Source organism: Bufo gargarizans, chromosome 3 (assembly GCF_014858855.1).
Source record: "Bufo gargarizans isolate SCDJY-AF-19 chromosome 3, ASM1485885v1, whole genome shotgun sequence".
NCBI classification, from domain to species: Eukaryota; Metazoa; Chordata; class Amphibia; order Anura; family Bufonidae; genus Bufo; species Bufo gargarizans.
The window spans coordinates 238946147-238971650 of record NC_058082.1 but is presented as its reverse complement, the minus strand read 5'-3'; the positions used below and the strand labels follow the sequence as shown (position 1 = coordinate 238971650).

General features: G+C 38.8%; 1 protein-coding gene across 6 annotated transcripts in view; it reads left to right on the top strand.

The window, feature by feature from the left end:
• Positions 1 to 25504, top strand: part of DMD (dystrophin) — a 3186583-nt gene that overhangs the window by 2419842 nt on the left and 741237 nt on the right. For all 6 annotated transcript variants that reach the window (XM_044284724.1, XM_044284721.1, XM_044284723.1 and 3 more), the window contains one exon: positions 5693 to 5882. In XM_044284724.1, coding sequence (XP_044140659.1) covers positions 5693 to 5882 — 190 coding nt within the window. The remainder of the gene's footprint in view (positions 1 to 5692; positions 5883 to 25504) is intronic.

The following is a 25504-nucleotide window of genomic DNA, read 5'->3' as shown; positions in this document are numbered from 1 at the left end:
TGCAGACTGATTCTCTGCTGACATGAAGCCAGATTGTCTGTTACGGGACCTCTCTCCTCTGCCTGGGTGCTGGGTAGTGTTGAGCGCGAATATTCGAAAAGCAAATTTTTTTCGCGAATATCGCAACTTCGCGATTTCGCGAATATTTCGAATATAGTGCTATATATTCGTAAAAACGAATATTCGTTTTTTGTTTTTTCCCCCCCCCACAAAATTACAGTACACATATAATTGATTGTTTCCCAAAGGTCCAACAGCTCAGATCTTACTCACATTGCCTAGAAAGTGATTGAGGCGCGAATCTTCGTAAGGCGATTTTATTAGCGCACATGCGAATATCGGCACGTCCCAGAACAGAGGCAAAGGGCTTTGCATTCATACATTAGTGAATTGAGTTGCGAATCTTCGTAAGGCGATTTTATTAGCGCACATGCGAATATCGGCACGTCCCAGAACAGAGGCAAAGGGCTTTGCATTCATACATTAGTGAATTGAGTTGCGAATCTTCGTAAGGCGATTTTATTAGCGCACATGCGAATATCGGCACGTCCCAGAACAGAGGCAAAGGGCTTTGCATTCATACATTAGTGAATTGAGTTGCGAATCTTCGTAAGGCGATTTTATTAGCGCACATGCGAATATCGGCACGTCCCAGAACAGAGGCAAAGGGCTTTGCATTCATACATTAGTGAATTGAGTTGCGAATCTTCGTAAGGCGATTTTATTAGCGCACATGCGAATATCTACACTTGTCCCAGAACAGAGGCAAAGGGCTTTGCATTCATACATTAGTGATTGAATTGAGCTGCGAATCTTCGTAAGGCGATTTTATTAACGCAAATGCAAATATCTACACTTGTCCCCAGAACAGAGAGGCAAAGGCCTGTGCATTCATATAGTATAGCACCATATTCGCGAATACGTAGAACTTCGTAAAATTCGATTTACGAATATTCGTATTTTTTATTTTACTTTCCACCTTACAGATTACATTGATCTGTACTCTGTCAACTACTGTCATCACCCCCCACTGTATCTCGATTGATTCCCAAAAGTCTCACATTCCCTAGAAAGTGATTGAGTTGCGAATCTTCGTAAGGCGATTTTATTAGCGCACATGCGAATATCTACACTTGTCCCAGAACAGAGGCAAAGGGCTTTGCATTCATACATTAGTGATTGAATTGAGCTGCGAATCTTCGTAAGGCGATTTTATTAACGCAAATGCAAATATCTACACTTGTCCCCAGAACAGAGAGGCAAAGGCCTGTGCATTCATATAGTATAGCACCATATTCGCGAATACGTAGAACTTCGTAAAATTTGATTAACGAAAATTCGTATTTTTTATTTTACTTTCCACCTTACAGATTACATTGATCTGTACTCTGTCAACTACTGTCATCACCCCCCACTGTATCTCGATTGATTCCCAAAAGTCTCACATTCCCTAGAAAGTGATTGAGGTGCGAATCTTCGTAAGGCGATTTTATTAGCGCACATGCGAATATCTACACTTGTCCCAGAACAGAGGCAAAGGGCATTGCATTCATACATTAGTGATTGAATTGAGTTGCGAATCTTCGTAAGGCGATTTCATTAGCGCACATGTGAATTTTGCATAGCATATGTATTATGCGATGCGAAAATTCGAATTATCGCATATGCGAAATAATAACGAATTTGAATAATCGCGAATATTTTACGAATATTCTTTCGAATATTCACAAAATTTCGCGAATTCGAATATGGGACATGCCGCTCAACACTAGTGCTGGGCCTAAATTTATGACAATGGACTGTTGCAGTGGTGGGTGACGTGAAGCCTGATTCTCTGCTATGACATGCAGACTGATTCTCTGCTGACATGAAGCCAGATTGTCTGTTACGGGACCTCTCTCCTCTGCCTGGGTGCTGGGCCTAAATATATGCCAATGGACTGTTGCAGTGGTGGCTGACGTGAAGCCTCATTCTCTGCTATGACATGCAGACTAATTCTCTGCTGACATGAAGACAGATTCTCTGTTACGGGACCTCTCTCCTCTGCCTGGGTGCCGGGGCCTAAATATCTGAGAATGGACTGTTCCAGTGGTGGGTGACGGGAAGCCAGATTCTCTGCTATGGAACCTCTCTCCAATTGATTTTGGTTAATTTTTATTTATTTAATTTTTATTTTAATTAATTTCCCTATCCACATTTGTTTGCAGGGGATTTACCTACATGTTGCTGCCTTTTGCAGCCCTCTAGCTCTTTCCTGGGCTGTTTTACAGCCTTTTTAGTGCCGAAAAGTTCGGGTCCCCATTGACTTCAATGGGGTTCGGGTTCGGGACGAAGTTCGGATCGGGTTCGGATCCCGAACCCGAACATTTCCGGGATGTTCGGCCGAACTTCTCGAACCCGAACATCCAGGTGTTCGCTCAACTCTAACTGGGACCTTTTAGGCTGTGTTCCTGTCAGCTATGCAGCACTTCCATTATGGAGCAGAAGAACAGTAATAAATAGCGCTGATGTGAAAGAGGCCTTAGATGTCACTTTAGGAACCCAAATAGCCAGAATGAGGCTATACCCATTATGATTATCTTGGTCATGAAATCCTTGGCAGAAACGTAGACATTTTCTAATCCCCTACATTGTCTGTCACAACGAATTGTGCTGTAATGTTATCTGTTGTTCACAGTATTTGGTCCTGATTATATTTTGTCATTTCTACTGCTGTTAAATGCAAGAGAAATTAGCGCCTTTGAAATCCAATTATTTAGATAATCAGTTTTAATTACATTTAACTCACTTTGTAATCCACAAATTTACATTGTAACTAAGTGATTTTAATTAGGCATTGCAATCTAGTTTTGATGTATGGCTTATCAAATGGAAAAATATAGAAAAATGACAGCTGAAGGATTTAGAACACAGATACTTATGATTTAATTGAATAGTTAAGCCTTTTGCAGCATGCAGCATCCCTTTTCTTAGATTTGAAATGGTCGACCCATTGAATTGGTCAGAAATAAACAGGCTGGCATTGATTAGCTCACGTACTCTATGCAGTTAAAGTAACAAAATACATATGTTAAGCCGATTACAATATTTATTTGATAAAGCTGCATGCAAGAAAATAGACACAATAAATAACAATAGCTATGTGACAGCAGATAGTTAAATGAGCTGAATAATGTCTAGTATCAAATAAATATTTTTATATGTGCAATAATAGATGTGTCCACATAAAATATAAATTAGCAATGTATAGTGCAATGTATGTAAAATAATATTGGCCCATATAAGCCTTCCTAAATGTAATGTCTTTAAATTTATATTTCTTGCATAAATAAGACTAAAGACAACATTTCCATGATGTTAGGAGGGATAAGACATCTAATTTATGTGTCTGTGCCGCCTCTTATTCTGTTGAGTGAAAGAAGGATTGGGCTTGTAAAATTCCATTGCCTGATCCTTTTTGTCTCAAGGGAAATAAGACACCACCAGAAGTGTCTGGCTATGCTTATTCCCCTCTCCCTATTAAGAACACAGGTATACTTGGCTTGCAGAGTTGGGAAAACTTGGCGGTCTGTGGACATCTTAATGTAGTAGTTCTTAGACAATTAAGTAACTCACAGATAGGAAGGTGTTCTTATAAATACCTGCCATTTACTTGTCTCTAAATACCTTAAATAGGTATTCTTGTGAGAAATATTTATCAACTGTCCACTGGTTAAATGATGAATGTTACTTTGAGTTGTGACTCCTGTAGCCCTGAATTGATTCTCTCCAACTGCTCAACCATGATAAGAGAGTTTGTTTGAAGTGGCATTTAAAAACACACCATGCCACTCCATACAACTCTGTGAGAGGTATAGTATCAATTGTTAGGAAGTGGTCGGACACCCATCCATCTGTAAATTATCATCTTTGTGTGTACTCCTTTAAGTGCTTCCTAGATTTCACCAGTGGTCTCTAAGCAGTAAGCACAGATGGAAAGCAGCATTTATCACATATAGGTTGGGTTATGAAAAGCCTCTCTATTAATATAAACTAATTACTGTCCAAATTTACCACCTGATCTTGACCAAATCAATGAAGCAGATCATAGAATAAAGTCGGCATAAAATTTGTACAAATTATTGATTTGAAATGTCAACCCTAACTGTGTCTATTCAACATGCTTTTAAGAGTCCTTAAAGGGTTTCTCTGGGAATTCAGAAAATGAACTTGAATACTTAAATATTAATTTATGATAAATATATTCCCAAATACATTTCATTAGTTATAATGGCTTGTTTGGTCTAGGGAGCAATCATTAGGAGGAATAAAATTGCCACCGTCCTATTAGTACACACAAAACCTGTCCTAATCACACAGGAGGACAAGTTACTTCACAGAGCTGCCTCATCCTCCTCTCTGCTCAGCTTGTCAGGGATTATGATCCTGAATACAGCTAATAAGTAGTGATGAGCAACATAGGCAATATTCATTTTTATGATATTTCACAAATTTTTGGCCTAATATTTGCCATAAATTAGCAAATTCTAGAATTTGTGATCTCCAGTCATTATTTTCTTGATTGCAAAAATCAGCAATGTAATATGCGCGCATTGCGCGTGCAATACAGGCGTGGCTCACTTTTGCTACATTTTTGTACTTTTTTTTCAAAGACAAAGACACTTATCCCTATAACAGCAATTCCTATCACACTACCAAACACCCTGCACTGGAACCTATCAGCTACACTATATCACTATCTAACCTACACTGACTATCTCCCACTAACTATCTGTATTATATATATCAGCTAACTATCTATCTAATGTAATTGAAAAAGGATCCAGCTGATTCAGCAAAGCACAGAGCACAGCAATGGCATTGCTCTCTCACTCTCTCTCTCAGAACTGCAAAAAGCAGCAGAAAATGGCTGCTAGGGGGTTTCCTATATAGTAAGGGCTAGGCAACTTTCCTATTGGTTGCTAGGGATGTTGCTAAGCTCAGAAAAAGACATTGCAGCCTTCTCATTGGCCCATAAGCAGGAAGCAGTGAAGGTACTGATGAAAAAAAATGGTCAATATTGGTGATTACAAAGATATAGCACTATATTCTAGATCTTCACGAATTCTCGAAGGGCCGATATTCGCAATAAAAATTAGTGATTAGAATATTTGCGATCAACACTATTGATATTGATATAGATCTTCAGCTTAATCTCTGTAAGCATGGAGGGCATGAGGAGACATGAAGTACAGAGGGGAGGTGGGAATAATGAGCAGCAGCTATTTTATGCCATATCCATTACCACAGCCCACAGTCTGTCCAGGCTGTACTTTATGTCTCCTCGTGAACTCCATTCCCACCGAGATTCAGCTGAAGATCTTATCATCTGTATTCAGGATCATAACCCCTGACACTGACAGGTAGAGCAAATATGGGGCTGCTCTTTGTCTCAGTGATGTGAAGTAACTTGTCCTCCTGTGGGATTAGGACAGATTTTGTGTGTACTAAAAGGACTGTGGCCATTTTGTTTCTCCTGATGATTGCTCCCTAGACAACATGAGCCATTATAAATAATGAAAGGTATTTGGGAATATATTTATTATAAAGTAATTTTTAAGTATTTTAATTTTCTTAATTCCTGGAGAACCCCTTTAAGTGAAATGATTGTAAAAACATGATGACATTGGACAATGTTTCATATCTTTTATAGGGTAAATGACCGTGATGGTGCACTCGAAGCGGCTTTACGACTGTTGCAACAATTTTACTTAGATTTGGAAAAGTTCCTTGCATGGCTTACAGAATCGGAGTCCATAGCCAATGTCCTGCAGGATGCGAAACATAAAGACGGGATCCTGGAAGACCCGAAAGGCCTCCAAGAATTAATGACGCAATGGCAGGTAGGAAGAGAAGTTTTCAATTCTGTTCTATATTCGTAACTGGTATATACCAGATAGACACTGTTCAACACATTGGTCAGAACCTGTTTATGTTTTATGGTGCGGTTACAAAAATTTCCATATCTAGTGAGCCCAACATTATGATGGGCCAAATATCAGGAATGAGTGTTCATATAAATGTTCTTTACCTGATAATAAGCGTAATAATCTGTATATGTAAATTGGACTTAAATGTCCTTAATTACAGCATCTAGTAAGATAATTTGGAATCATATGAGAAGTAGCATTCTAAAGCTGGCCACATAAAAATTAACCTGCCGATTTTGGCAGGACCATCAACTATCAAATGTCAGTGGTGTCTCAGGGGAAATAAGCCAGCATCAAAGGTTTCTGGCAGTGGCTTTCCCCCCTCTCCCAATTAAGAACAAATAGCCACTTGACTGAGTATGCATGTGCATAAGAGGTCAGGAGGAATAGCTGCTAGCAGACTGCTCTGTAACTTTTATAGCAGACCTAAGACAGAAGAGACAAAAAACAAACAAAGGGTAGTAGCATGTTTATGCCAGTTTTTGGGGCCTTTTTGGATGGTCTGTACATAAAGATGTGTTCCATAAATTAAAACTTTTTTTATACAAAACTCTGACCAGCAATCAGCTATGGGTACCACTTCTTTTACCTTCATTGACTAGTTGTAGAAGCTGACCAAAAAAAATACATCTGTCCAGACATTTCCCCTAGGGAAGTTGCCAAACGAATGGCCAACCATGCAAGGCAAAGACAAGCAGGGTCTGTGACAGCATACTCTACTATCTATTCAGGCTTAAAGAGCGGTTCCAGAGTGGGGAACCTCCCTCCATGATGTTCATATGGTTGTTATTGTGATGGTAACAGCCCTGTTATCTGCATTATCCTTCTATTTCTCTTCATACACTGAATGTGCATGTTATTATATGAAGAGGGGGAAGATGTTAGTGGGGAATTTCAAGGGGAATTAATGGTGAATTTCAAAGGGACCTACTGACAATCCTATGTGTGAAGCCATAGCTCAACTGTCAGAGTAGGAAGGTATCTAGCTGTCATGTCTATGGCCAGCTTTATAGGTAAATTGTGTATACTTTTTTGTATTATTGTTTAATAGGTGGTCCATTAACGTTAAATGAAATTTTCCTGTATAACAAGGATTTAAAAAAATTATGCAAAGTAATAATAGTTTTCACTATGCCAAAGATGTGTCAGCTACTTGTCATACTATGTTAGGCAATTGATACATATTCTTATATCACAGGAACACATATATTAGTTGAATTAAGTTATAAATCACAGTAATATTTTTAGAAATGTGTTGACTTTATTTCACAGATTTTAATTTCAAATCTTGTCGTAATTACAGTATGCTCCAGATAAAATTAATCTAATTTATTAAAAAGGGTTGTCTCAAAGTCCCATCCTCATTTGAAAGTGTGGAGCTGACAGTTCTCTGTATTTTGTGGTTTAATGCTTCAATGCGCCAACTGCAAAAAAAAAGCTAAATGCTGAATAAATTTGTCATAGTTAGTGATTATACAATTTCCAGTCATTGTTTTCTTCTGGAAGCAAGAAATTAGTTTTCCCTAATTTAATTCTTGAAAATGAGAAGATGAAATGTTTCCTCATGCTGCAACATATTGTGGTGGGAAGTTGATCCATCACCTGAGTTAAAGTAGAATGGAGGTGTTTGTATACACAGTGTTGCATCCAGCGCTTTATTCATTTGTCTTCATCACCATGTTCTGGCGTCCGGTGGAATGGCCTACTATAGACCTTCATTCTACTTCTAGAAGCCAATTATCTGACAGCTTTGTGGTCAAGCAGAATGTTTATTAGCTCCTTGTATTGAAAACTTGAAGCTCAGGTGTTTGCTGCATACCTACACTGTGATTCGAAAATATCACTTTTGGTTGGTATAATGAGAATTTTAAGTCTCCTGTTTTCAGTGCAGAATATACTGGGAATTAAAACCGGTTGCAGCTTTAAACTTCCTCTGCTTTTAAAATTTTAAGATGGGCAGAGAGCTGTGGCTTAAAGGGGATGTTTCACCTTTATGTTTTACAAACTACATCTATACACTGAAACAGATCCTTTTTTCTAATCTGTTTTAATTTTCTGATTGTAGATATTTTTTATTTTATCTGTAGAAGTGTAGATGGTTACGGAGGGAGCCATCTTGCCTGATATCATGGGCAGTGGGTGTTTAGCCACTGTACCAACTAACCGGTTTGACTTTGGGTTTGTTCTAAGAGTGTTATCCTGGTGATCCCCTGTTTTTCACTATTTAACCCCTATACAGTGATCTGGCCTTTGCTGGAGGGGATCTACTAGGCCACTACCTCTTGAAGTAGTTTTGGTGTAGTTAGCAGCTGAACCACAAGGGACAGAGACACCGGGACAAATCACCAAAAGGACAGGCAATACTCATAGTCGGTAAACAGGCAGGGTCCGGGCAGGTAGAGTCAATTATACAATTCCATAAAACTAATCTGAGGTCAGGGCAGGCAGGAAAAGGTCAGTACTATAGACAGGCTAGGGTCAGGGAAGGCAGCAGAGTAACAGAGTCAGTTAACAGACAGAAGTTTTGTATACCGCAGACAATCAGAATAGCACACCTTCACTAGTTAAATTAGCAAACTAGGAACCTAAAAGCTCAGGCAAGGGTTGGAACTATAGTCCAGCATATATAGGAGGGCAGATTAGCTCATTACTCAAGCAACTTCACACATGGAGCCAGAAAAGATTAACCTTTGCAGTACAGCACCAGAGGCTCCACCGGGAGTTAAAATGGTGGAGGTGCTACTGCAGTGACCCACCCAGTCAAATTACAACAAATTGTGAATAAATTATGGTAGCATGCACTCTCTCAACTAGAGTCACGTATTTATTTATTTAAAAAACTAAATAATATACTAACAAATGTAACAACATGCGTAGATCAAAAGGAATCCATATACTGCTATATCACAGGGTACTCATAAGTAAATTCAATAATACTTTGTGACCTAAAAGAAAAAGGATCACAAAACTGATCTAATAATTATTATGCAATTAGTCCATGATTTATACACAATTATGTGTACCAAACTTGGATTTAAGTTTTGGTACACATGATTGTGTATGACCCATGGACTCATTGCATAATAATTATTAGATCAGCTTTGTGATCCTTTCTCTTTTAGGTCACAAAGTTATATTGAATTTACTTATGAGTACCCTGTGACATTTATATTGTAGCTATAGCAGTATACGGATTCCTTTTGATCTACGCATGTTGTTACATTTGTTAGTATATTATTTAGTTTTTTAAATAAATAAATACGTGACTCTAGTTGAGAGAGTGCCTGCTACCATAATTTATTCACACTATGAACAAAGGACCTACATAATTCACACACAGGCAGCTGATGCCCATGTACACAGCACACTGTAACACTTGAGCTGCTGTTAACAGCATTCAGGTATAAGCTTTACAGCAGCCATATGGACCATAGGAACCTGTAGACCACAACCCGCTGACAGGATATGATTACTTCTATGGGAGAGTGTTGGAGGTTTGCCCTGTAACCTGTATTACAAGTACAATGAACATTAACTTATCAATAGACTGGTACAGAGTGGGTAAGGACCCTGTCTGCGGGGGCTTACAATCTACAAGGGAAGGACGAAGGAGACAGTACGTGATTGGTGGCAGCATGCTCATTGTAGGCTGTAGGCTTTCTTGAAGAAGTGGGTTTTCAGATTCTTATATAGCTACTACAGAGACAATACGTATATAAAGTAGCTACTATAGAGACAATACCTGCATAGCTATTATAGCTATTAAAGAGACAATGCCTATATAGATATCACAGTGACAATACCTTTATGCAGTAGCTTCTACAGAGTCAATCAACACCTATATACTGTAGATGGAGACAATGCCTATATAGAGCAGTTACTATGGAGACAATGATTTTATGCAGTAGCTACTACATAATCAATACTGTAGATACTATGGAGACAATGCCCATATAGGTACCACGGTGACAATACCTTTATACAATAGCTATTATGGAGACAATGCCATTATGCAGTAGCTCCTACAGAGTCTTACCTATATACTGTAGAGCGAGACAATGCCTATATACAGTAGCTACTACAGCTACTCTATTATGGAACATCTTTTCTTATGGCTCTATGTTGTGCCATCCCTTTATTATTTCTACTAGAAGTTATGAGTGAGCTTCTAGCAGTCTGCAGTAAGGGTAGCCTTAACTCATAGGTGCAGCGATCAGCATTGATCATGGCACCTGAGGGGTTAAATGGCGGGGCGGGCGATTGTTGCTTCCTGTCAATGTGGCTGGGTGTCGGCTGTATGATACATAATGGTGTACAGGTACGGCGTTATGTGTTAAGGGATTAAACACCTCTGTCTAGAAAAGCTACTCCAGTTTTCCTACTCCCCCTCCCCCGTCCTTCTCACTGGAGTGAATTTGCACCTTTTTTGCGCGAAACTGAAGTAGCTTTTCTAGATAAAAGTATTAAGGATGTGTTAGACTGACAGATTTTCTGGCAGATGATCTGTAATGAGCGCTTGAACGCTCATTAGCGAACATCTGGCAGTCTAATACTGCCTCCAAATGCCCATAAAATAGAACCTCCGAATGCTCGTTTATTGGACGATTGTGATTTTTAAGCATGCTTAAAATTTGCAATGATGCCGGTGGTGGATCACTGCCCTGCATGGGGACAAGCGATGGCATAGCGATCGTACCTGCTCATGCCATGGAGGACATTGCTACGTGTAATAGCAGCTGTGTCCTCTGCTAGCTATCTGACAACTGCTGGGACAGAACCCTCTGAAGCATCGGGGTATCTAATACTGTACATCCCTTAGATTTAAGGATAAGTAAAATTACCATACAGCATGCCATATTCGATATATGTGGCATAAAGTACTCCAGCACAGACTCAAATATTCCCCACATGATAAATTAGCCCCAATGCCTATATGGCTAACATATATATATATATATATATATATATATATATATATATATAGTTATCACATATACACAGCAGATATTTCTGAGACATGTATATACTCTAGATCACTATCTGAGGTGGCTATCTGTATGTACCTGTAGAAAAAACTCACCAATATATAATTTCAAAGCCATTTTTTTCCCTATATTCTCAATGACTAGACATAACAATCTACTGTCTAATAATCCCTCTAAACATTTTACATGATCCTCAGAGGAACACCTTGTGCTCTGCAAACCTCAACACAAATAGCTTTGATAAAATCAGAATGATTGATGCCTATGAAGTCTTAAACACTGACATTTCCCCTTTTATTTCTCTTCCTTAATGTTCACTTCGTATATTGCAGCTCAATGCTTTATACCTAATGTCTAATGTTATAGAAACAGTTTGTAAAGTATGAAAAAGTGTGCTTGAAAGTAATGTACAGTATATGACTTTATAGTCTAGGAAACAATTTTAAAACATAAAACTCATAACAGTTAATGTTTTTTTTCTGGGGAAATGTTTTTATTAAATGGACACAAAGAGTTAAAAATAAGAAAAGAAACCATAATTAATGCTGTCCTAATTTCTAAGGCATCCGGTCCCCAATGTTCTTCACTTCCTAGCCTCAGCTTAATATGCCAGAAATGCCAGGGGACCTGCCACAGCCAGTGATTGACTATGCAGGCCTTTCCTGGGAAGTAGAAAGCAGTGGGGTTCCGACCAGATTTGAAGCGGCAGTAGGTAGTCGGTGAGTGTTAGTATGGTTTATTTATGAATTTTTTACTTTTTGTAACCCATTTTTGTTAAAAAGGTTATAAATGTGAAATCTAAGCTACTTCGAATCCAACTGGGAAAATGTTTTCAAAATGATTAAGCAAAAAAGAAAATCATCACTGTAATTCTTCTACCTTGTATTTGTACAGTATATTAGTTGCTAGCTCTGATTGATGGAACCAAAATGCTCCTATTTCAGTGCAATTGTTTGTCCTTAGATGCTTGCTTTTCACCTAAAAACATCACTGAGATCTATAAGTGTAGAATAAAGTGGTCTAGTTGTTGTAGGCCTCAGGGAACCAGCTTGTAAGAGGGTTGGAAATCAGCTTAGCACCCCTTGGCAAAGAAAACATTATAGTCTATGGGTTACCATTTGATCCTGTCGCAGTGGCAATACTACTTAGTCTAACTGCTGAACTGTAATATCATTGTTGCTAGGAGATGTCAACATTGCTACAATGTTATGATTATAGAAAAAGAGATGGGGGGCACTTTATAACTGGCAAAACATGGACTAACGATAAGTTTACTAGTATCACATATGTTTAATAGCATCAGATCATAAAAACACACATAGATTATGATAACACACATAATGAAAAAAACTCAAACTATGTGTTGAAAGGTATGAACATCAGAACCATTTTTTTCCCGATCAGTAGGGTCTGCTCTATATATAGTACTTCTTGGAGGACTGTACCCCATATAGTACTTCTTGGAGGACTGTACCCCTTGTATGTTAATTGTGGACAACAACACTTGATTTATAAAGTATAAAATATATCCCACTTCAGGCTCCAGGATAAGGGACCACCTATTTTTTCTCCAGAATAAGGAACCACCTATTTTTGTCCAATGATAAGGGACTACACATATAGCAGGACCATCAATTGTGATTTGCACTAGGCACTCAGCCACTACCATGAGTATAGGCTGTGACCTATATGCGGACAGCACTATTATAGTGGTATATACAATTTAAATGTATTTTTTTCAAGAGGCTTTATCATTATGTGTGTTTTATTATAATATATGTGTGTTTTTGTGATGTGATGCTATTAAACATATGTGATACTAGTAAACTTATCGTTAGTCCATGTTTTACCAGTGATAGAGTGCCCCCCATCAGTACTTTTTCTATTTTGCATTTAGTGTGGTATTGGGGATACCTGGGGTGAGCACCTGTCCAGTTCTGGTATTTAGGTGAGCTTCTATAACACTAGCATAATGTTATAATTATGCTTGCTTTTTTTATTTCTCAGCACTTGAACCCATGTTGAAATGCCGTATGATATGTGACTAACCATGTACTGTGCCTTTAAGCTGCTGTAAAACATCAGCAAGGGAATGCTAAATGTGTGCGTACTACTGTGGATGAGATATGCTATAAGTACTGACACTGACAGCATACATACATATTCTGTGTACTTTGGGTAGATATGATCGTCTACTGAAGATAAATATGGCCAGTTGATTTAATTATTATTTAGGGTCTTTTCCTGAAAATGGCTTTTGGAGAGTTAGCCCCCTGGAAGGTTCTTCAAGTGTAGTTAAAGTACTGTAAATACCAGTGTGTGATAGACATTTTTGGGCAGTATGAGACAGAAAATAGAATAGTGAGCTGGTGGCTGCAGCTGGAGACAGATCCAGTTTATATATTTTCAGAACTGAGCAGAGGTGGTTGCTACTGGAAAAAAGGGTACAACACCATAGGCAATTGCTAGAACAATAGAAGCAAAATAACATAGAGCGTTTGAAGCCGTAGCTTTTAAAGGGATGCCATCTTGTATGTACATTATGAAAGTTACCCGGAGCCTGGGAACACCTGTTAAACAATTTGCAGATTATGCAATACTGCTCCACGTGGTGAGAACTCTGTGATAAGTACAGATAAAGCCATCTACATTGCTGCCACTCTGAGGAGACCAGAGCCACCTTGTTTCAACTGAGTCTGCGATCCTAGCATGGAGAGCCACGCATACCACTCAAGGTCAAAAAGAAATTTTCTGTAAGGGGACCCAGCTATGACCCCCTCACAACCTTCAGTGGACAATAGAAAAATCTTGAAGGTAAGTGTACTGTATGAGATTTTACTTTCTACTTCTTACTGGATGGCAGTTCATTTTTAACTTTTACAAAACCAAGATGGGTCCATACAAAACGTTTAATTCTTATGCTGATTGGACTTGCATAATTAGAAATCTGAGCTTTTTTATTTAATCTGGTATTTAAGACTTAAAAAATAAGGGTGACGTTGAAAAAAGTCCTGTTGTAAAATGGAACTCACCCTTAGATGAAACCATTCGATTTCAAAGGTGATTGCTAAGAAGTTTGTGTTCACACAGTACATTTATGCTAGAGATTAAGCTGCTGAAAACACCATTAGGAACATGCATTACATGCTCTGCTGAATGGGCTAATCATTGAGGTTTCAGTTTCCAGATTTGCAGTGATCAACTAACTACCAGTGGGTCTGCAATTACAGCAAGGCTTCAGTTCAGGTGATCAGATGCACGGTTGTAGCCATAATACTCTCCTCTGAAATTTGCCTAAGGCCTCTTTCACACAGTACTATTTTATAGGCAGTACTTTCCTATAATAGAATAATCCAGCTTACCTGCTTCTCTATCCTAGATTGTTTTTCCTTCGTGCACGGAAACCACAGGTGAGACCTCGATACTTGTAAAAAAAAAACATTGAATCCAGCACCGGAGTATTCTTGAGTTGTTTTTTCCTTTAATTTTACATGAAAAAATACATGCAGTATCAATACCATCCTCTGATGTCAACCAAAGTCTACGCGTTTCGAATAGTGCAGTTCTTACTCATGACTTGACTAGTCATGAGTAAAAACCGTACGGTTCGAAACACGTAGACTTTGGTTGACATCAGAGGATGGTATTGATGCTGCATGTATTTTTTCACAGAAAATTTAAGGAACGAACAACTCAAAAATATTCCGGTGCCGGATTCAATGTTTTTTGTTATCAGCATTTTCCAACCATATTTATAAGCTAGAACCAGGAGTAGACTCAAAATACAGGAACTGAAAATATTTCCATTATATTCTGGCCTTAAAAATACTTTAAAAACTGGGTAATAGCTTAGTAAAAGTAAAGCTAGGCTAATTTCACATGAAGAAACAGATTTTTAATCGAAAAACATCTGTTTAGAGATATTATTTGCAGCTTGTAATGTATCCTTAAGGGTAGAAATTCATCATAATTGTATATTTTATTAGATAATGTAATTATAAAAAAAAACCTTTGCATGATGAATGCAGTGTTTGCTTCCAAATGAATGCATTTGCATCCATCGTTTGTCACAACTGACAGCTAAGTACTACCTGACTTGACTTATACATTTATAAAAGTTAAGGAGAAATTTCAGAAGCTATTTAAATATGTTGGTATAAATAATAAAAACCCACAAAGATGATAACATGAAACTACAAGAATATGTTATGCCAAAGGTGCTTACTCGTGCAAGCCGCTCATAACTTTTTATTGCTTGCTGAATTACTTTAGATCTGTTTCATTGGCTTGCAGAAAAATATAGTAAATTATATATGTTTTATACCAGAAATTCAGTGTATAGAAAAATTACCTTAGTGTAAATGTTTTGGGTGAGAGGAAGGATCTTGAACTTCAGGTGCCTTGACCTCAGATGTCTATTTCACTAGGAAAAGTTAAAAAAAAAAAAGAAATTTTTTTTCCCCTCACAATTCAAATTGTAGTTGATGGTTTAGATACTTTAAGGTCATGCAGTTTTAATGTGCTCAATGTATATATCCAAAACGCTTCCCTCTGACTTATCCTATTAACTGGATTGACTCCTCTTCATCTAATATCGATAAAATGCAGTCATAGTTAACACATACACCAATATACAAAACATCATATTGCTGTGTTGAAGCAAAAAGAAAACATTTTTTATTTTAAGTCACACACCATTTTGCCCCTAAAGTCTGTAATACGAGCATCCAACTCAGTGGCATAAAACGAAAAGAGTGCCTTGATCAATAAAGCCACAATCTGACAAAGCATTAGACTTGGTGAGTACGCCTAAAAATGTAGTCATACCTATTCATCGGAAATTCTATTCCCACCAATGCTTTGTGATCCCACTTTATCACATCAAGGGACAAAAAGTCATCAAATCTAAGTGGAAAAATATTAAGAGCTGCTTCTAGGCAAAGTCATTGGTCTAAATCGTTTTGCCACTAGAGACTTGCACATCAAGCCTCCAAAGGCCTGAAAGAACTAATTTCTCTAAAGACTACAAGTGTCTTTATAACACATGTTTCAATCAGTCACACTCTGCACAGAATTGGGGTCTGCCACAAAAAAGGGACCACATATTGTAGAAATGCTGCATAAGTTCTGTTTGGATTTGTTCACAGGAAATTTGCAGCAAATTACAATACTAGGCTTATGAATGAGATTTGAATAAATCTAATCCATATTTTTTTAGATTTTTTCCAAATGAAAACTGACCTATGGTGAGGATTTTAAAATTTACTGCATGGCAATTTCTTTTGTCGGTTTCCATCATGGATTTTACCCCTTTAATTTAGAGGGGTGAAATGTGCAGCAACGTCAACATATTACATACAGATCTTGCTGAGTACGCAAAGCAGATTTGTGTGCACCTAGCCTATAACACTTTTAGGCCCCTTTCACACGAGCAAGTTTTCCGCTCGGGTGCAATGTGTGACGTGAAAGCATAGCACCCGCACTGAATCCTGGCCCATTCATTTCAATGGGTCTGTGTACATGAGAGGTTTTTTTCACGCATCAGTTCTGCGTTACGTGAAAAACGCAGCATGTTCTATATTCTTTTCACGCAGCCCTGGCCCTATAGAAGTGAATGGAGCTTCAGTGAAAAATGCATTGCATCCGGAAGCAAGTGCGGATGCAGTGCGCTTTTTACTGATGGTTGTTAGGAGTTGTTTGTAAACCTTCAGCTTTTTATCACGCACCTTTTTATCAAAACGTATTGCACCTGCGTGGAAAAAACTGAACAACTGAATGCAATTGCAGACAAAACTGACTAAACGCATCCGGAACTAATCAGTCACGCTCATGTGAAAGAGGCCTTAAGGGCACAAAGCACAAAGTCCCAATATCCTCTTGGCATTTAAATTATCTTGCCCAGCACTGTGAAGCACAATTGTTTTCATGCTAGTAGGGCTTGTGATAGGCAGGAATACCAATATAAAGGACTACAATTCCCATAATTACTCTCCACTTTTACATTAACTTGCTCCATTTTTTACCTGTCTGCATGCCCCTTTATTACAAGCTGGTGCCATAATCACTCCCTGTCTTTACACAAGCAGATTGACACAATGCTACATAGACTCTGCTATGAAACACACTTTCCTGTAAAACAGTGAAAGGGTAGAGTTAGAGAGGAGTGGGAATAGCAGGCAGAGAAAGGGACAAGATATATGATACCCCTCACTTCTGGGAGAGAGGAGGTATCCACTTTTTCAGGACACAGGATGTTACACAAGCAGGTAGTACACCAGAAAAATGGTCATTTTCTCAGCCCCAAACATAAAATTTGCCTAAACACACTATGTTATGCTGATGGTTTGGTCTCCACTGCAGACACACTCTCCCCTGAGGGCACGGACACCCCTCTACTCATACTGCCACAATCGGTTCTTGCTTTCCTGCTGGTAGCACTCCCAGTTGCCAGCATCATTGACAGTGTATGCAGGCTACGGCCTGCCCATCTTCTGCCAGGCCTCCTGGCACTTGCTTTTTAATACACCAGCATGTGCATATATTCAGTTTTCCAGCCAATGGCTGGATGTGCTTGGATATTTTATACACCCTCCCTAGTAGGAGGATGCCTGAGCTTTACGTTTCCTAGTCTCTAGTAACCAGCAAAGATGCAGTCTCTGTGTGACTATACATGTACCATACTCCAGACTGATTGCTAGTCAGATTCTAGTTGCTTGGCCTGACTTCAGCCTGTTTCTCAGGTTGCTCTACTGATACTTGTCCTGAACTCGGACTTGTCTTGTGCATATGCTTGTATGCTGCCTATCCTGACTTAGGTTCATCTTCAGACTACCCATAGTGCCTGACTCCTTGTTGCATCGCACCAGTGTCTCTGACGTCTGTGGGTCAGCTGCCAACCACACCAGAACTATCTCAAGAGGTAGCAGCCTGGTAGCTTTTCCACAGGAAAGTCCGGATTCCTGTATAGGGATTAAAAGATGCTCATAACCATGGTTTTTGTCTGCATCTGGTCCGCATTTTTTGTGGATCACCTATGGACCCATTCACTTCAATGGGGCCGCAAAAGTTGTGGACAAAATACCCGTGCGCTGACCATATCCTTATGTCTGTTCCACAGCCCCGCAAAAATTAGAACATGTCCTATTCTTGTCTGTTTGACAGACAAGGATAGGACAGTCCTATAGAGGGTAGGATGTTCTGTTCCATAAAATGCCTAACAGACAGCTGGTATCCATGTTTTACGGGCAACCAGTGCAATGACTGGCAGAGGGTTGAGGCATCAGAGTAGCTTAGTGAGGGAAAGACCAATTAGTAATGAGTTACAGTAATCAAGACAGAACTGGATTAGGGCAACAAAGAGACAGTGGGTGTTCTGACTAGGAGTTAGGGTAGTGCCTCATTACTGTTTCTTAATGTGTAGATTTTTATACAGTGTATAAAGGTAGTGGTGTCCTGCCATAAAAGCAATGGTGTAAGAGATTTATTTTAAGCTTCCACTGCTCATAGATTGACGAAAAGGATAGGTTGCAAAGGTCATACTCTGTTAAACTTTACAGGAAATTGCAAATTTGTAAGATTATGCAAATGTTTTCTCTTGCATTGTTACATTGTCTGCTATTGTTCGGAAGGTTGTAAGCACTTCTAATGTCGAATTCCTAATATAAGCTTGTGTTTTACATTGCCAGAAAGCACTCTGCTTGACCAGAATAATTTAGCATATAAAAACATTAAGTTGAAAAGCGTCCTTCCTTCTGATAAGAATAGTTCAAAGATTTTTCAGTGTCTTCAGAAGGCAGGAGAGAATCACTCATCTTCTATCAGCAATCTATTGAACACATAAATCCTGCCTGCTCTATCACCTTCATCTCAATCAGAATAATTTAATTTAGTCATTGACCTTTCTTTATGCCACTTTCTTTCTTCCCCAGGGTTTTAGAGCAGCATGTATAAAAGGTGTGTAGTAAGGCATTCTGTGATTAGTTTATATTTAATATATTGCATGTTTTTCTCTATGATGCTGACAGTGTACTAACAACTGAGCACATGCATATTCATTCACTATCATTGTGTGCACAGAGGATTTTCCTAATAGCCTTTTAATTTTACAGCTGCATATAGAACAGGCAGTCTTTTTTAATTCACCATCAGTCTCCATATCTCACAGCAAGAAACATGAGCTCCTATTCTTCAATGTCACATACTATATCAATTAATATTTGGATGTAAAAGGTAAATCAGCACCTCGCCTTCCACATGCTGAAACTTAAGGGCCCTTTACACAGGCCGAGAATTGTATAGTAATGCTCGTTAGCAATGATGGATCGGTGTAAATACACCGCCGGTTACCCGATGAAAGAGCAAAACACTCGGTCATCGCGTAATCCGATCATTGTGCACATGCAAAAATGATCGTTTACCAGCAGCAGATCATGCCGTGTAAATACGATCTCCTGCCGGCAAACAGTGAGTCCTTATGTAAATGCAGCAGTCTCCTCCGCTAGTGATCAGCAGATTGTTGGAAAGGAATGGTTCCTTCCCGACAATCTGCTGTAATATCATCCCGTATAAAAGGACTTTAAGGTTGCTCATACACATACCAGCTTGCCCCAAAACTGGTCAGTGTTCTGGTATTTTTCATGTTGCAGATGATGGTGTGTATATTGCCAGACCAACTGATAATTTTAAAAACACACATAACAAAAAAGATTATCAACAATAATTTTTATTTATTTGGATACCTGGACCATGAAATTATCAGTGGGATAGCATTTGCATTATCCAGGTGCTTTTGTGTTATGGAACATTATTCCATCCAAAAGTGGAGCAGTCTAAAGATACTGAAGCTGCAGAGTAATGGAGAAATGTTGATATACTTCTGTAAATAATAACATATATTTGGATAATTGTGTGATCACTTAAATTACTTTCTTTGGAAAGGTCTAAGACATATAGATGGAACTCCACAGGATAGGTCATACTTCACACATCTCTAACCAATGCATATCTATACACACCTAATCCTGCCCTTTAATCCCTCTTAAGTCCCCTTTAATGCCCTCACACAGAAGTTATATCTACATTGCGCACCCTCACAGTAGTAATGCCCGCATTGTGCTACCTAACAGTAGTAATGCCCACTTTGTCCCCCTTCACAGTAGTTATGCCCGCATTGTGCCCTGCTTCCAGTAGTTATGGACGCAATGTGCTCCCCTTTCAATAAATATGCCCACATTGTGTCCCCATTTCAGTAGTTACGCCCACATTGTGCCTCCTTTGCCCGCATTATACCCCCCTTCAGTAGTTATGCCCACAGTGTGTCCCCATTTAACTAGTTATGGCCACATTGTGTTCCCCTATTAGTGGAGCCACCTCCATTAATAAAAACAAAAAACAAAAAAAAAACACTAACCTAGATTCCCAGGCTAGAACGCTTTAGCTACACAATCCAGCAGTGTAGTGTGTTACCACAACATGGCTGCTGGAGAGTGCTGGCAGCTGAGTTAAATGGTGAAGCAGGGAGTGGATGGCTCCCTGCTTCACCATTGTAATCAACTGTCTGTGTCATAAGTATGCAGAGATAGTGGAGAGCGCAAATACTCCCTGGGACTGACCCACTGGATGGTTGGAAGGTATGATACTCTGACAAGAGAGGTAAATGGGTAATGGTCATAGCGCACAGGAAATCTTTTGCCTACCATAGCACACTCTAGCCTGAGAGGAGCTCTCCATGGCAGTGATGTATTCAGCAGATATTAGTATTGGCTGCAATCAAGTCCACAGAGCCCCAAAGCAAAACTTCATATGGGCCCCCTGCCTCACCCAGTTTCCCAATATGTGTGCATCAAACACTCCCAGGAAATGTGAAATGCAAAGTATGAATCCCCAAACTTCAGCTGAATTTACCATTTTTTTAATTAAATGAAACGTTCAATTAAACAAAAATGCAGTGCAAGATTTTCCCTCCACCTTCATGTGTATCAATGTATTTATACCAGTCAACTAGCATAAATGCACTGATAAATCTCCTGCGTCCTTTCAAATAATATTTTAAATAACTGTTTTCTTGCACCCACCACTAGGGGGAGCTCAGTGCATAGCAATGTATACAGTAGGAATTAATAGGAAATAATACACTTAACATTGATTTTATTGGAAGCTATAAATCTATTTGCACTGAGCTCCCCTTTGTGGAAGCTGATGGAAAATTCTGATTGGGAACAGGAGAAGCAGTTCAGCACTGGCCTCCCCTCAGGCCCCATAACAGACAAATAGGGTATGCCATTATTAGATTCAATTCCTTAGCTCTATGGTCAGCAAGGGGAGAGTCATTTTAAATGTAAATACTTAATTAGGCTGGCTCACAGTATCTTTGCATGCATGTGCATTTATTAAACAAATAAAAGAATACATCTAAAACCACTTTGATGCATAACCATGTTCCTTATTAACATACAAAAATGCAGAGCTCACGCATATATCAAAATAAAACTGGGATACTCCCATTAAAATGACCTCTTATATGACAATAATTTCTCTGGTATGTGTAACATTCAGCCAGTTAGTTGGATCAGGCTGACTTTATTAGTGTCGCGTAACTTAAAAGTAACGTTACCAGTAGTTGGAACCTTCCTGGTTCAAAGGTTTGTATCCTTCTACAATCGCGGAAGTTTTCAGATGTTCGAAGTTACGCTCTCAAACAGCTCTTGTTCCTGCCTCACTTCCCGATGAACAAACTGTGAGTCACCGTGGCGTCCCACGTGTACAGCCGAGGGAGCAGATACGGCGATCCAAATTGACACGGCACACTGCAGGCCGCAATGATGTAAGACGTAGCCGGTGGAGCAGAGTTCTGTTGGTATAACAAACTTCAGTAGATGTAGCGGAGTTAAATCAGTATAATGGATACCCTGGCCCGTCTTGATATTGTTTGGCCGTGCTCAGGATTCAATACACACTGGCCTGAAACAGAGAGTGTCGGCGTCATTTCTCAACAGCAGCCGACAAAAAAAAAACTTTCAGAGAGCTGGGTCGCATAAGCACTAGACGCGTTTCGGAACAATGTTCCTTCCTCAGTAGTAAATTATATAATGGTTAAATAAGGACATATTGGTTATGCTATTTATACTCTCTTTGAGTGTGCTACAAGACATTGACTGGAATATACAACATTTCACACTGGTTGCCATTGACATTCACAGCTGCAATTAATACTCGTGCTTATGGATTGATGTATACATAATAAATAAAGAATAATTAGTGCATATTGAATCCTGAGCATAGCCAAACAATATTGAGACGGACCAGGGTGTCCATTATACCGATTTAATTCCGCTACATCTACTGGAGTTTTTTATACCAACAGAACTCTGCTCCACCGGCTACGTATTACATCATTGTGGCCTGCAGTGTGCCGCATCAATTTGGATCCCCGTTCGAAGTTACGCTCTCAAACAGCGCTCGTTGTTTGAGAGCGTAACTTCTAACATCTGAAAACTTCAGCGATTGTACAAGGATACAAACCTTTGAACCAGGAAGGTTCCAACTACTGGTAACGTTACTTTTAAGTTACATGACTGATCCAACTAACTGGCTGAATGTTACACATACCAGAGAAATTATTGTCATATAAGACAAGTTGTTGGAGAGCAAAGAGGTCATTTGCAAATTTGTAAGATTGTGCTAATGTTTTCTCTTGCATTGTTACATTGTCTGCTATTGTTCAGAAGGTTGTAAGCACGACTAATGTCGAATTCCTAATATAAGCTTGTGTTTTACATTGCCAGTTTTATTTTGATATATGCGTGAGCTCCGCATTTTTGTATGTTAATAAGGAACATGGTTATGCATCAAAGTGGTTTTAAATTTATTCTTTTATTTGTTTAATAAATGTACATGCATGCAAAGATACTGGGAGCCAGCCTAATTGAGTATGTGATTACATTTTTTGTTCTGCTGGTATCTGACAGGCTGGGTTCCAGTAGAATTCTGGTGTAGCTTCTCTGGAAGTTTATTCATTTTGAACTTATTTCTATGCCTTATAGGAAATCATGATACATGTATAGCAAACAGTTTTAGGGTATCTTATCATATTTTTTTCTTAATCATAAATGAATAACACGTTGTTCAGCATCCAAGCATGTTTTCAGAAGGTTTAGTAGTTGAGCCTTCTCAAGGACATTGCCTCCTAGCGTACAATATTTGTCTCTTTATTTATTTCCCATTGCTTATACCTCACTGACATATTCCAAAGTTCTGTACAATATCTCTAACATCAATCTTTGTCCCAGTGGATTTCATAATCAAAATTCCCTAGTGTGAGAGGATGACCGATTATTATGAGGAAATTCGCACAAGCTTGGAAAGGTCATACAAACTCTAGAGGCTGCCCTTGGTCAGATTCAGCTATAAAGTGCACCACCAACTTAAAAGGCACCCATCTTAACAATAGGTTACTATTTATAAGGGGTTGGCCACTTTCTGGTTACTATTTATTAATGTGTATATAAGATGACTATATGACACTTACTGTATATAGCCTTTGTTGAAATTCTGAAGGTATTTCCCCTTGTTTGACAAATTTGTTGTGCTGTCCGCAGGGAGGTCCTGTCTATAAAATGGCTTCTGATGGAGTATCATGCAACCAGGCAAATCACCTCCTTGTGATTTCTCATCCATTCAAATACACTGCACCTGCTATCTGCACTTGTATTGTTGGGAGATTAGTGCAGGTTAAGGGTGTTTGGGTGAGGCTGAGTGATATGTCTGGTCATATTATCCTCCATCAGTGGCCAGTTTATGGATAGGACCTCTATGCAGACAGTACAAAAGATTTGGAAAACGAGAAGGCATACACTATGAAATATAGAAAATGGTGCAGAATGTCAAAACAGGCTATATTAGAAGTGCCATATAGTCATCTTACACACTGGGCAACAGTAGCCAAACAGTGGGCAGCCTCTTTAGGAATGATTTCTGTGATTAAAGAAGAGTTATAATGCCAAGATAACAAACCCCTTATTTATCTGTCTGCCCTACTCAAGTTTCATCTTGCTTCATGCAAACATAATGAAAACTATAGAGAAAACTTTATATCCAGCTCACCTTCCTGGTGTGGTATATAAACCCGGCTCCAGAGGCCCTGGGGGAGTGTTCCCGTAGCAGGCAGCAGACAAAATAAATATAAATATAATGAAAACTATCTCTTTCTATTGGTATTATCCATTTTATAATAAATATGATTTTACAAGAGCAGCACTCAATTAATTCATGCCTAATGATCACTATATTATATAAGTCAAGCATGGTTACCTACAAACTGGATTCCCAAAAAGTTGGAACACTATACAAATCGTGAATAAAAACTGAATGCAATGATCTGGAGGTGCCAATTTCTAATATTTTATTCAGAATAGAACATAAATCACGGAACAAAAGTTTAAACTGAGAAAATGTACAATTTTAAGGGAAAAATATGTTGAATCAGAAATTTGTGGTGTCAACAAATCCCCAAAAAGTTGGGACAAGGCCATTTTCACCACTGTGTGGCATCTCCCCTTCTTCTTACAACACTCAACAGACGTCTGGGGTCCGAGGAGACCAGTTTCTCAAGTTTAGAAATAGGAATGCTCTCCCATTCTTGTCTAATACAGGCCTCTAACTGTTCAATTGTCTTGGGCCTTCTTTGTTGCACCTTCCTCTTTATGATGCGCCAAATGTTCTCTATAGGTGAAAGATCTGGACTGCAGACTGGCCATTTCAGTACCCGGATCCTTCTCCTACGCAGCCATGATGTTGTGATTGATGGAGAATGTGGTCTGGCATTATCTTGTTGAAAAATGCAGGGTCTTCCCTGAAAGAGATGACGTCTGGATGGGAGCATATGTTATTCTAGAACCTGTGGGAATTGGTGATCCTCTATCCATCTTGGCTTCTGAGAGACACTGCCACTCTGAGAAGCTCTTTTTATACCCAATCATGTTGCCAATTGACCTAATTAGTGTTAACTGGTCTTCCAGCTCTTCGTTATGCTCAAATTTACTTTTTCCAGCCTCTTATTGCTACTTGTCCCAACTTTTTGGGGATTTGTTGACACCGTGAAAATTTTAATCAATGTATTTTTCCTTTAAAATGATACATTTACTCGGATTAAACTTTCGATCTGTCATCTACGTTCTATTACAAATAAAATATTGACATTTGCCATCTCCACATCATTGTGAAGTAGTAAAGTAGGATATATGATGACTAGCACTTCTACTACGGCATCCAGTAGGAGAACATGGCCACCAATGATCAGCACTAGAGAAGGGACTTTTTCTTTTATAAATAATTATTTGAATTATCATACATTTTTAGAATTTTATGGCATGGCAGTAAACTGACTGGCAAGACCATGGGTCGCCCACAGAGGTTTGCTTTAATCATATTCTATCTAAACAGTTTTGGCTGTGAATTTTATCCTATACGTTAACCACGCATTTATGGTTACCCACAGAATTTATTGTCTTGAATAGAAACATTGGACATCTATATTTCTGGTAAATGTTTCAG